This window comes from Poromitra crassiceps, assembly GCF_964638095.1.
Source record: "Poromitra crassiceps genome assembly, chromosome: 3".
In the NCBI taxonomy this organism is placed as follows: Eukaryota; Metazoa; Chordata; class Actinopteri; order Beryciformes; family Melamphaidae; genus Poromitra; species Poromitra crassiceps.
In genome coordinates this window covers 48,656,461-48,669,103 of record NC_139625.1, presented here as the reverse complement: position 1 = coordinate 48,669,103, position 12,643 = coordinate 48,656,461, and the positions used below count along the sequence as shown (strand labels likewise).

Below are 12,643 nucleotides of genomic sequence, written 5' to 3'. Positions count from 1 at the left end.
GCGCTTGTGTCCACCCCCAATTTGCATTGCGCACGGCGTTAAACGAGCGCAAACGCAAAATTTGCGCTTTTGGGAAGATAGAGGCCAATGAGTTTTGGCCTGTCAGATGTGACTGGGAAAGGCATTCCAGAGGGAGGGGGCGGCTGCAGCAAAGCCCTGTCAGAGGCCCTGTCAGAGCTTTGCTAAAGCTGTGACAGGGGGGTCACAGCTTTAGCAAAGAGATACCTCTGATTCTTGTCAAAGTGGATATAAATTGTATGATCATATTCAGCCAGACAGTGAGATGGAGATTTACAATGGTGAGCATTTTTTTTTTAACATTTTTTATGACATTAACTCCGCCCATGGATCCATCCATCCACTGTTTCCCTACATTCTCGATCGCAGAAAAGATTTATTAAATCACTGATGACATCACAATTGATCTATCACTAAGTCCCGCCCCGAACGCAGACAAGCAAATCACAGCGCATGTAGCTCCACAATACACTCGGACAACCTGAGCGAGAGCTCCATAGAGAAGCAGAAGAAATTGGGATTCTGCTCTGGTTTTATGGTGTTTCATACAGTTATAAGTAGAAAAAAATGGTCAAACGATGTGCATGGGGGTAAATGCAACATTAGAGGTATCCTGGGAGGCCAGGCAATGGATAATAAGAAACTAGTAAACGTAGATCCACTCACATCCACAATGATGCTGCTGTTTTGGATGTTAAATCTGCAATCGTGGTGACAGTGAGATGAGTCTTCTCCCTCATTTGCCTTCCGTGATCCAAAGGTATCATGAAATCGTCATGGTATTCAGAAAGTCGGCAAAAGAAAATGCTGAATTATGCGAGTTTCCAGCCATTACGTTATGCGCGTAATGGAGTTGGTTGAAGACGATTGATTGATGTGATTAAAACATCGCCAGACACCAGTCAAACCCTAAAACGAGGGAATTAATCTCGTTCCCCAAATAAATGTGAGGTAGTCTAAAGAGAAAACATGATGGAAAAAGTGGTCTGCTGTAGGCTATGCCTCTCCTGATCTGCTACACCCATGCGTGCGTGCTGTTGTCTCGCTATGAAAAACATTGACACTATTAATTTAAAGTTTCTTGATTATACAGAGGTAGGCCTACATAAAATAGATTGCCAGGCACCACTCTTCAATTCGGCATATATATCATCCACGGAGCGGTTACTCAAGTGAATAAAATATAAATTCTGGATGTCAGTCGCCTGTTATCCCCACTGGTTATCTCGCTGTCTTCCTTTGTTAAAAGTGCATGTTTGGTTAAAGATTCCATGCACTTATCGCATTTCTTTTTATCGATAGCTTTAAAGTCCCTGGAAACCAAAATCCACAAAAACGTTCTAACTATGTTATTTAGGGTCTTATGTTAGTCATTTTGTGCCTCCGAAATTATTATACATTACTTTCAACCCAAAGCCTTAAAATCGCCACTTTTCTACAAGATTCTACAAAGTACTTCCTCATTGAAGACAGCAGTGCGTGAGGTGCTAAAACGCAGGAGCTTATGACGTCATAAGCTCTATATAACCTTTGTACACGCGCGCAATCCGCACCCACCTATGGCAAGTCCGTTCTTTGCCCCCAGTGACAGCGCTCCCTTGCTGTCCGTCTCCCTCTGTGTGCGTCTGCCAAGCGCTATGCTTGTGAGATTAGCAAGGTGTCGGGTTTCAGCCAGGCCATGTGCTTCTCTCTCTCTCTCTCTCTCTCTCTCTCTCTCTCTCTCTCTCTCTCTCTCTCTCTCTCTCTCTCTCTCTCTCTCTCTCTCTCTCGACTAGTGAGAGAGAGCGAGAGACACACAGGCTGGTGGCTCTCTCACACACACACACACACACACACACACACACACACACACACACACACACACACACTCGCAAGTGCTGTGTAACTTGATCTCGCGCTCTCTCTCTCAGAGGAGATAAATGTCCCTGCTGCAGACGGACACGCCCACACATTCCGCGGGAGAAAGTACACTCTAAAAAATAATGAAATCTCATGCGTTTTGCCACACCTGTCAAACCTAAATTTATATACTTTGCAACGTTCATCATCGTTCAAATTTGGCTGGTAGCTTATTAACATAGGGTCCTGTGATGTGATTAACTCAAAATGCTAAATAATAAAGAAATATTTCTGGTTTCCAGGGACTTTAAATGTTGTACATCGTCCTCCATGGCATAGGTAAGTACTTTATGATGGCTTCTAGACAATAGGCCTCAAAAAGTTGTTTAGAGCCTCTTGGGATATAACTTTGACAGTGACGGCTGCCATTTATTCTAGTCAGCATGCCCTGTGTTTGTCCGAGTGAGCACAGACAGACAGACAGACACCACCCACTTTATAGCCAATTTGAATGTCTCCATGATGAAATTAGGTTTCAAAATCATGGAAAACTAAGCAGTATTCTCTGCTCTGAAACTGTGGGTGCATGTCTGCTGAAGTCCCCCCGGTGCTCTCTTCCACCCCCCACCCCCCAGTGCAGCAGAACTTGATACATTCTGATGCATTTTTAAGAGGTGCATCCGCTTCTATGGGTGACTTTGTCAGTATGAGCCTGAGATGTACCAAAAAGTTCACCTGGAAGCGGTTAGGGTAGGGTTAGGGAAGTGATGTCACAGGGAAGTGATGTCACTCGGACAGTGATTTGGGTCTGGATCGAGGGGAATAAGGAAGAGAGTGTGTGTGTGAAGTAATGTCTCTCAACTGGAAATGTCACGCAATCACATGACGTGATGTCATCAGGCAGTTGTGATGTCATCAGTGATGTCACTCGAGCATTGTCTTCTTCTTATAGTTAAACATTGGTTAAGTTGTGTTTGTATGTCTGCACCGTTTACTTCAGCACCTGGGTGTGTTTTTTTTTATTTGCAGGTAGTGGCACTTCGGCCTGATTGGTTTGCGAGCTTATTGTGTAATAAGTCTTCGAGCATAACAACGCCCAATTCAAACCCAGTATCAGGAAAGCTTAAAAAAAACTTAAATGCCAATATTTCGAATATGGATTGAAACTAATTTCTAATACTTTTTGATGCTTACTAACTATCCTTTAGTAAAATTGCCTAGGTGGGCCGGTGGGCAGGCGAGTAGCGGGTAGCGGTGTCAGTCATGATTTGCATCACGTTTTGTGTCACGAAAGTCACTTTTGTGGCGTCGGCCGGGCCGGAGGCCGACCGATACCACGCCAGTGGCTTAGGGGACCTGATGGAGTTCAGTGCTGAATTTTGTGCAATTCGGTAATTGCCACCTACTGGCAACACAAAAAGTGGTTTATCTCACGGACTGTTCGTCTGATCAACTTCAAACTGGAGGAGTGCGCTTCTGGGAATCGCCCAGAACACACACAGAACTTACACACACAACACAATACCGGGCCAGAGTCCCAGCAAACTAGAATTGAAGGTTGCGTAGTGGCCTGATAATCTAGTTAAGTAAATAACACCCTCAATTACATTGTTAGGTTATTGTGGATTTGGGTTTCCAGGGGCATTAATGGCTGGAATGAGAGAATTTCAGTATGTCTTATAAAAAAATTAATCTAAACGATTAACCGATTATAAAGATTGTTGGCGATACATTTTCTGTCAACCGACTAATCAATGAATCAACTAATCCTTGCAGCTCTACTGAAGAGAGGCGATGGCGACACAAGCCCGACCCACAGGCCTCACCCGGGGACTAACCCGTCCCTCACCTCCCCTCCCCCGGTGGTTGTGACGGACAGCGGCGGCTTGTCCGCCATGCTGATCCCGGCGCTGGGTGCGGTGATGGGGCTGCTGCTTCTGCTGGTTCTGATCCTGGTTCTGGTGAGGTGCTGCACGATGAGGAGGTCCAAGAAACGAGCCATGAGGAAAGCCGAGAAGATGGCAATGAGGAGCAAGGAGCAAGGCAAGGATGCGATGGAAACAACCAATGAGAAGGAGGCAACATGAGAAAGGGAGCGTGTGATTGGTGGAAGGGTGTTACTGTCGCTGCTGGTGAGGAGATATGTGGCTGATTTTCTATTCAATTATTTACATCAAAGACAGTTTCTCCATGTTTATGGTGTTTATGGTCACCTGGGACTGGATTCACCAATGTCTTTTCGAGATAGATCCCCCCTCCCTGGATTCCCCCCCAATTCTCTCCCCAATTATAATTGGCCAATTCCCCCTGCTGTCCTGGTCGTTGCTCCACCCCCTCTGCCGATGGGGAGAGTTGTAGATTAGCACATGCTTCCTCTCTCACATCGTCTGGCATGGAGACGACTCCTACCTGAATATTCTCCGGGGCGTACGAGCAGGAGCAACCAGCAAGACAGCGAAGCTTGCGTTGTGTCACCACGGAGGATTTCCCCTCTCTCATCTCATCAACAGCGCTGTGCTGGAGACTCTTCCATGTCCCAAGGGAAAAGTGGAAAAGTGAACTGGAAAAAGCAGCCAAAACAGAGGGACTGAATGGGAAACTATCCATCAATCAGCTAAATATATTTCAACCAGAGAGACACATTTCTAGAATGACAATGATTTATTAGATGATTAGATACATGAGCCTGAAGGCACAGAGATATAGTTTTGGCGATTAGACTCCATCATGACGTCAGCTTGATTATGATGTCATGATCAGCAGGGGTAGATGGATGCAGCCAGAGTAGATTGAATATCCCCCCTGTGGAGTCTAGACCTGGTGGTGGTGAAGTAACTTGTTCTTGCTGGAGAAGGCTTCTGAATCTGAAGACCTCAGAGAGGACTGGAGGAGAATGGGGTGGAGGCGGGATGCAGGAACGCACTGAAACGCAATGAGATGACAGAGAGAAACAGGTTTTTTTTAGCTATGACAGTATAGACCATGATAGGCTGAATGGGAAGATGTGTCATGCTCTGATTGGCTAAATCTAAATGATACCGCCCACAAACCGTGACGCTAGGTAGAAGCGGGAAAGGGGTGATTGGTGACTGAGTTTTATGAATGAGTGGGCGTGACATTAAAAGGTTTTCTCCTGACAGGGAAAGATGTGAATGAGGACAGGAGGGATGAATGAGAGCCAGTGACAACTAAAGGGTTTCTCCTAGAACAGGAAAATGCAGGTTGATTAAGAAGTGGGTATGAGAGCTAGAGTTATATCCTGAGAGTGAATGAATGAAAAGTGAGTGAATGAATGACATTAAGGTCTCTCTTATAGAATTTTCGCTCTAGCTACATATAGTCATTTCCATGTTGCCAGACACTATTGACAGTTTGAGCCTCCGAGTCCCAGCCCAAAACAAACAGTTTTATTAGCAAACGTGTATTGACGATGCGGTGCGCAATTGCCCGACTCGGTTACACTGTGTAGTTGTTTGAGCACATTGCTCCAGCTGTAAACAAGGCAATCTCGGTGAGTACTAGACCAATTTGAAAAAAAAAGTGTCAGATGAGTTTATTAGACACATACAGTGTGGAAAATAGGGTCCAGGTTGAAAAAAACGGAATTATCGTTTAAGAACTTCTCAAAATAGGGCCTGATTCATATTCCCATTTTTTGGCACTTTGAGCACCACAAGCCACGTGCCATCCAGTTCTATTGTATTGAGAGAACACAGACTCTATGGCCAATATCTCCAAAACTCGGCAACTCACACCAAAACGATCTAGATGGATACAAATAGCACTACAGGTAAGAGGAAAACATTTTATTTGTATTTTTATTTTGGGGTGAACTGTCCCTTTAAAGGTTTCTGTCTGTTCTGTTCTGTCTGCTGTTGTTTTTATATCTCACAGGGTTTCTGTGTATATGTCTTTATATCTCACAGGGTTTATGTGTATATATGTCTTTATATCTCACAGGGTTTCTGTGTATATATGAAATATTATTTAATTGTTCTTTGATCCTGGAGATGATATCACAGAGAAGACGTGCGACAGAGTGACAGTTTGCCAATAAAAAAAACCCTCCCCCCGTGCTCCTGGACAGACAGCCTGTCATCGGTGAGGAACAAATAAAGACTGAAGAATCACATCAGTTGTCAAAAGTCAAACTCCCCTCATGGGCAGGAAGTCATAATTGAACCTTTCCAGTAGTGTTAATTTCATTGATGAAAACTATGACGAAATCTATGACGAAAAATGTTCGTCGACTACCTTTTTCCCGAAGACTAAGACAAGACTAAAATGCTCAGACTTTTAGTTTCTTTGACTAAGACGAGACTAAAATACTCTTTAAACTTTTAGTAGACTAAAACTTGACTGAACAAAAACAGGATGAGGTTGACTAAATGTGATAAAAACTAACAAGGACAATTGACACAGGACTAAGACTAAATAAAAAAATAGACAACGAAAGTTACACTAATTATAGACCCTCAATGCAGCAGTTCACTTTCCTGTGCTGCAGCATCATAGATGTAGCTAACATTTAGCTGTCTTAAAAACACATTTACAGAGATCGCAGTTATAACAGAACCCGCCCAGTCTTACAGTAGCTATGGGTCTTATCTATTATGTGTATGAGGCATTTTGTTCCCAAAATGTACAGCTACTTGCTTATCCAGAGAGCTCTGAGCGCTTTCCTCACAGCGCAGCCAGCCTCCCTCCCTTCTCAGCTCAGCTGCAGGCCGAGCAGGGACTGTAAATAGGGTCCACTCGTCAAAAGTCGTCATTGCTACCGGTGTACGCCAACACTGGCCTGGGCGGGCAGAGTCAGTATTAGCTACTTTCCTTGGGAAAGAGTTGGCAAAACTGCTTTAAATGACCATTACTATTGCAAGCGCATCAGCAGATTCAACAGTTTTCATTGACAAAAACTAGACTAAAATGTTATGGTTTTATTTGACTAAGATGAGACTAACATGCTCAAACTTTTAGTCGACTAAAACTTGACTAAATAAAAAAAGAGGATGAGGTTGACTATATGATAAAAACTAACAAGGACACAGGACTAAGAATAAATTAAAAAATTGCTGACAAAATTAACATTACTCCGTTCTCTGTACAGTAAGTTACACACTCCTCTCTCATCTCATCAACAGCGCTGTGCTGGAGACTCTTGTGTGTTGTCTTTTATATCGACCAAGTCTGAAATAAAGTATTTCATTGATTGATTGATTGTACACTGTAAAACTATTACCTTGATAATAGAATATTATTACTCTGATATCATAACTCTAGGGTAATATGTTTACAGCGTATGTTCAGGGTAGTAATAGTTTTACAAAATAATTACTCTGTGTCTGTGTTTCAGGGCACTACAGTAATACGTCAGACATTTTTTGTTAAGTGTCCGAATCGTAAAATGATACAAACGACCGAACTAGGAGCACTGCGTCGGTCCGCAGTCAGTATAAACAGGAAACAGTTGCTCGTCAGGAATGGGTTGGATCACACAATAAAAAAGTTTGTCTCCTATTGTGAAAAAACAAGTGTCAAATATCCCATCTCAGAAGACTCTTCATCAGGGTGCAAATTTAAGGTTATTGTCAATATATAGCAATCAACAATGGAGTGCAAAGGTCATGACAGCAGGTGCACGTCATATAGCAATATCAAGCGACAATGTTCAGACAATAATGTAATACAATTTCTTTTCAACATAATTTATCTATCTATCTATCTTACTGTACCATCATCATCAGTATATAAATGGGAGCTGTTTGTTTCTCTGTCCCACTGTGATTGTCCCACTGTGATGTCATAAATCCCACTGTGACATCATCAGTGATGTCATAAATCCCAGTGATGTCATAAATCCCACTGTGATATTGTCAGTGATGTCATAAATCCCACTGTGACATCACCAGTGATGTCGTAAATCCCACTGATGACATCATCAGTGATGTCATAAATCTGACATCATCAGTGATGCTGGTCTCATTGGCCACACAGCAGCCGAGTTGCGGGCAAGGCCGCTCTGCGGCCGAGCTGCGAATGCGAGCTACAGGGCCAGATTGGTGATCTGCAGGGGCAGCTCAGCGAGCTGCAGGACGGCCGGGCGAGCCTAGGAATCGAGCGTGCGTAGCGCGCGAGATCCCTAGTATTATCTATAAAAGGGAGCAAGTTGGCAATATTTGTCTGTCTGTTTCAATTTTGGTCCCACTGATGATGTCATAGGCATTGTGACATCACTGAGGATGTCATAGGCATTGTGACATCCTCAGTGAGAATGTGATGTCATCAGTGATGTGAAGTTGAGCAAAATATGCGCTGCGCATGCCAACAGGCAAGGCCATGCAGCAGCTGAGCTGCGGGCGAGGCTGCGCAGCGGCCGCGCTGCATATGCGAGCCCCCACAGAGGTCGATCTGCAGGGCGGGTGAGGCCGCACAGCAGCCGAGCCTAGGAATTATAAAAGGGAGCAATAGAGAGCTCCAGGGATGACGTATTTTTGTAGGCTGAATGCGGAAGTCCCGAACTTCCTGGTTCTTCACTGTTTCTGTCTATGGGATTTTTGAATGGGTTTTCGGCGCGATGCTTCAAATAAGGTCTGTGGGCAACGCAAGTTTAATCAAACGCGAACCAAGGTTCAGCGGGATAATCTTCACACATGAGGACCACTTTCATGAGTTTTGTAGCGTAAATGCGAGCCCTAGAAGTAAAAAGCTCGTGCTAAGCTAATCCAGAACTACACACAGTGTCGCATAGGAGTCCACGCGAAGGCGCGAGAGAAAGAATTTCCGCGTTCACTCGTGATGACGTATAATATCCGCGTCGACATTGTAGTCTCATTTAGCCGTTTGCTAGCTAGCCACCCTTTTAACGGCACATAAAAGCTTCAAAACTCATAAAAGTGGTCTTCATGTGTGAAGATGATGTTACTAAACACTGGTTCACGTTTGATTAAGCCAGCGTTGCCCAGAGAGATTATTAGAAGCATCGCGCCAAAAACCCATTCAAAACTCCCATAGGCGAAAACTGTGAAGAACCAGGGCTGTTAGCATCGATGATTTCCGGACTCGTTACTGGACCTCTCTATAGGGCACTGGGAACTGTTTGTTTCAATTTTTGTCCCCAAATCATCTTATAACATCACTGATGATGTCATAGGCACTGATGATGTCATAGGCATTGCGCATGCCAATAGAGCAGGCGATTGTGTGATATTTGGCTAATCTGGGAATAAATTCCTTACCAAGAAATTTCTTCACCATTTTGTTTGTAAAGGTGTCTAATAACATATAAAAAGTTTTAAATTCAACTCCCGGAGGAAAATCCGTGACAGCTGCTAAAAGTTGGGCTACCCGGAACCTTATCTGTGAAAATTTTTAAATGTTTACTTCTGTCTTAAGTAGCTTGTGAGGGGTCAAATAATTGTTTTTTCATGATTCTGAATTGATTGCAAGCATTTGTTTTGCACCAAAACCACTCATTGGTGGAAAAAATGGTACGCCCACCTTTTTTTTATGAATGGAGGGTGTTTTGACAAGGTGATGATCAACGCTCACCTTCTTATAGATGCAGCCATCTATCTGTACGTCATGAAACACACCTTCATTGAGGAGGAGCTTGGTGAAATGAGGACCTTCAGGGAGAAGGTAGCTCATGGGAAGATGAGAGCCGGACATACAGATCCAATAGTTGCAGTGTTTGAACCGAGATTTAAAGAAACTTTCAAAAGACTTGCCGAGGGAGGAAAAACATCTGCACTCTGGGTGCAGTACGACTACATGGTCGATGTCATCAAGATCTTCATCAAAAGGGAACGGCTTGCAGACCACGACGGGCACCTGTCCTGCATTGTTACAAGGATGCTGGACATCTTTTCAGTTGCTGGGCATCATCAATACAGCAAGGGCGCAGCACAGCTGTATTGTCAGCTGATGAAGCAATTCGAAACTTCGCCTAGTTACAAGGAAAGCTTCGAAAGCTTCACTGCCTACTGTCCGTTACTCTTGCCATCATTGGTCTGGCACCTGGTGTGACATTTGTATCGAGCAGACACTGATGAAGGCGGCCAAGTCAGAAGGTAGGTGAGCAGAGGGAGGATGAGAAATAGTGATTCTGGCCACAAGTGCTGGGTGCAGACCCTCAACCACTTCTCCGATGTCAACCAGCGCATGGAGGAAGGTGTCAAGAATCGGGGACTGCCCCCAGTCCGACACCTCACGAGACCGACACCTCATGAGTCCGAAAAATGATGCATTGGACAGACACCTCATTAGTCCTACGCTCGTTAACCCGACAGCGAAAATCTCACTAATCCGACCGCTCATTAGTCCGAAGAGAATGCGCTCTGACTGCAGCGCATGAGTCGCTGCTGGTTTTCTCTCCTTTCTCTCACCCTCTCCCTCCCTCCTTCTCCCTCTCCTCCGCCCTCTCTCTCATGAACATTATGCTTTTGATCATCCGATACTTCCAGTAGGCTATGACACTGCACGGCTATTATGGCCTGATGACACGGAGGTCTAATTTATGATCATACGTGCGTTATTAGATATGACAATATGGAAACGCACTCCAACAGGCTGGAAGGAACGTTGTAGGCTACAGGATTGTGTGTATTACAGCGGTCTGTTTAATTAGGCATGCGTGTCGATATAAACACATGATCAACAGTGATCATTTGGATGCGCGCATGCATGGAGACAGGGCGCACAGACCTTGCCGGTCGGATTCTGATCCGCTCCCATGATGAAGATATAGGCTAGCTACACACACACACACACACACACACACACACACACACACACACACACACACACACACACACACACACACACACACACACACACACACACACACACACACACACACACACACACACACACACACACACACACACACACACACACGCCCAGCCCATGTAGGCTACCTTTTGAGTGAACTCTGTCCCAAAAAATAAATAAAATAAAGCTGTTATTATTATTATTATTATTATTATTATTATTATTATTATTATTATTATTATTGTTGTTGTTGTTGTTGTTGTTGTAGTTATTATTACTACTACTATTATTGTTTATTATTATTATTATTATTATATTATTGGTAGTGTTATTATGTTATTGTTGTTACTATTATTATTATTATTATTATTATCATCATTGTTATTATTATCATTGTTATTGTTATTATTTGTATGTGTGTGTGTGTGTGTGTGTGTGTGTAGTTAATAAAAATCTGTATCTACATTGCGACCGTGACATTGTGTCGGATGCAGTAGCCTACAACAGATTTTACCATCTAGTGGAGCAATGAATAAACATCCAAGAATGTTACCAGAATGGTCCAATTATACTACTATACCCCCTATAAACATAGCTCTGTTGTTTCAGAATTGGCAGGGAAGCCTATTTGCTGTGTGTGTGTGTGTGTGTGTGTGTTTGTAGCTAGCCTATATCTTCATCATGGGAGCGGATCAGAATCCGACCGGCAAGGTCTGTGCGCCCTGTCTCCATGCGCGCATCCAAATGATCCCTGTTGATCATGTGTTTTCAGGATCGACACGCATGATGCCTAATTAAACAGACCGCGACCCGCTGTAATACACACAATAGTAGGCATATAGGCTACAACGTTCATTCCAGCCTGTTCTGGAGTGCTGTTTCCATATTGTCATATCTAATAACGCACGTCTGATCATAAATTATACCTCCGTGTCATCAGGCCATAATAGCCATGCAGTGCTTGAACTATTGGATGATCAAAAACATAATTATGTTCGTTAGGGAGAGGGGGGAGGAGAGGGAGGAGGAGGGAGGGGGTGAGAGAGAAAGGAGAGAAAACCAGCATAACAATTTGCTGTTTTGTACACAGTCTCGACTGAATGAGAACTCATGCGCTGCAGTCAGAGCACATTATTTTCGGACTAACGAGCGGTCGGATTAGTGAGATTTTAGTTGTCGGGTTAACGAGCTGTTGGACTAATGAGACGTCTGTCCAATGCCTCTTTTTTCGGACTCATGAGGTGTCGGACTCGTGAGGTATCGGACTAGTGCCATGGCACCCAAGAATCATGGTCCACTCCACAAATACCTTGGCAAAACACGGATGAAGCGAGACGATGAAGCGATTGAACTTGCCCTCAAATGGTTTGAGGAGAACAATCCCTTCGACCACGATCGAGACAAGCTGTTGCTTGTCCTTCTCAACAGGATTCACGAGCACTGCAGATGACACAGTCAACACGGAGAGAGCAGCTGAAGTAGGGAGGGAGATGCAGATAAAGCTGGATGGACGGTCAGTGACATCGACCATGGAGGTGAAGTCCAAGGTACAGGCCCTATCATCGCTCAGAAAGATTCCCAAGGTCAATGAGAAGAAGCTTCACCTAAACTCACTCAAGTTGTTCAACCGACTGATCATTATCGCCAAATGGGATATGACAGTCGAGACAAGCTTAGAGTATGAGCTGACTCCCTTCCCCTTGTCCTTGTTCAGCAATAAAGATCAAAAGATGAACAAGGCAAACAAGGCAGGCTTTTCAAGACTAGCCTGAAGGAGTTGACCGATCCGCTTGACCTCACTAACCAAAATTGCTCCAGTCTGGTGATTGATGGTGGATGGCTTATCTACATGGTGAAGTGGGAACAAGGTCAGACTTGGCAGGAGATTGCTGACAGTTACCTGAGCTATGTGCAGTGTATTGGCAGTCGCTCTCAGAAGATCATTGTAGTCTTTGATGGCTATAACAGCTCGCCAAAAGATCACGACCACATCCGGCGTACCAAGAACTCTCTGATC

The 12,643-nt window shown here is 44.1% G+C and overlaps 1 protein-coding gene across 1 annotated transcript in view; it reads left to right on the top strand.

Moving 5' to 3' along the window:
* The window catches only part of clec14a (C-type lectin domain containing 14A), a gene marked incomplete at its 3' end in the record, with an annotated part of 32,949 nt that extends 20,551 nt beyond the window's left edge, over window positions 1-12,398 (top strand). The window contains exons 6-9 of the mRNA XM_083633043.1: window positions 3,634-3,900; window positions 9,416-9,495; window positions 9,899-9,926; window positions 12,055-12,398. Of these exons, the coding sequence (XP_083489169.1) occupies window positions 3,634-3,900; window positions 9,416-9,495; window positions 9,899-9,926; window positions 12,055-12,398 (719 nt within the window). The remainder of the gene's footprint in view (window positions 1-3,633; window positions 3,901-9,415; window positions 9,496-9,898; window positions 9,927-12,054) is intronic.
* Between the last annotated feature and the right edge of the window lie 245 nt (window positions 12,399-12,643).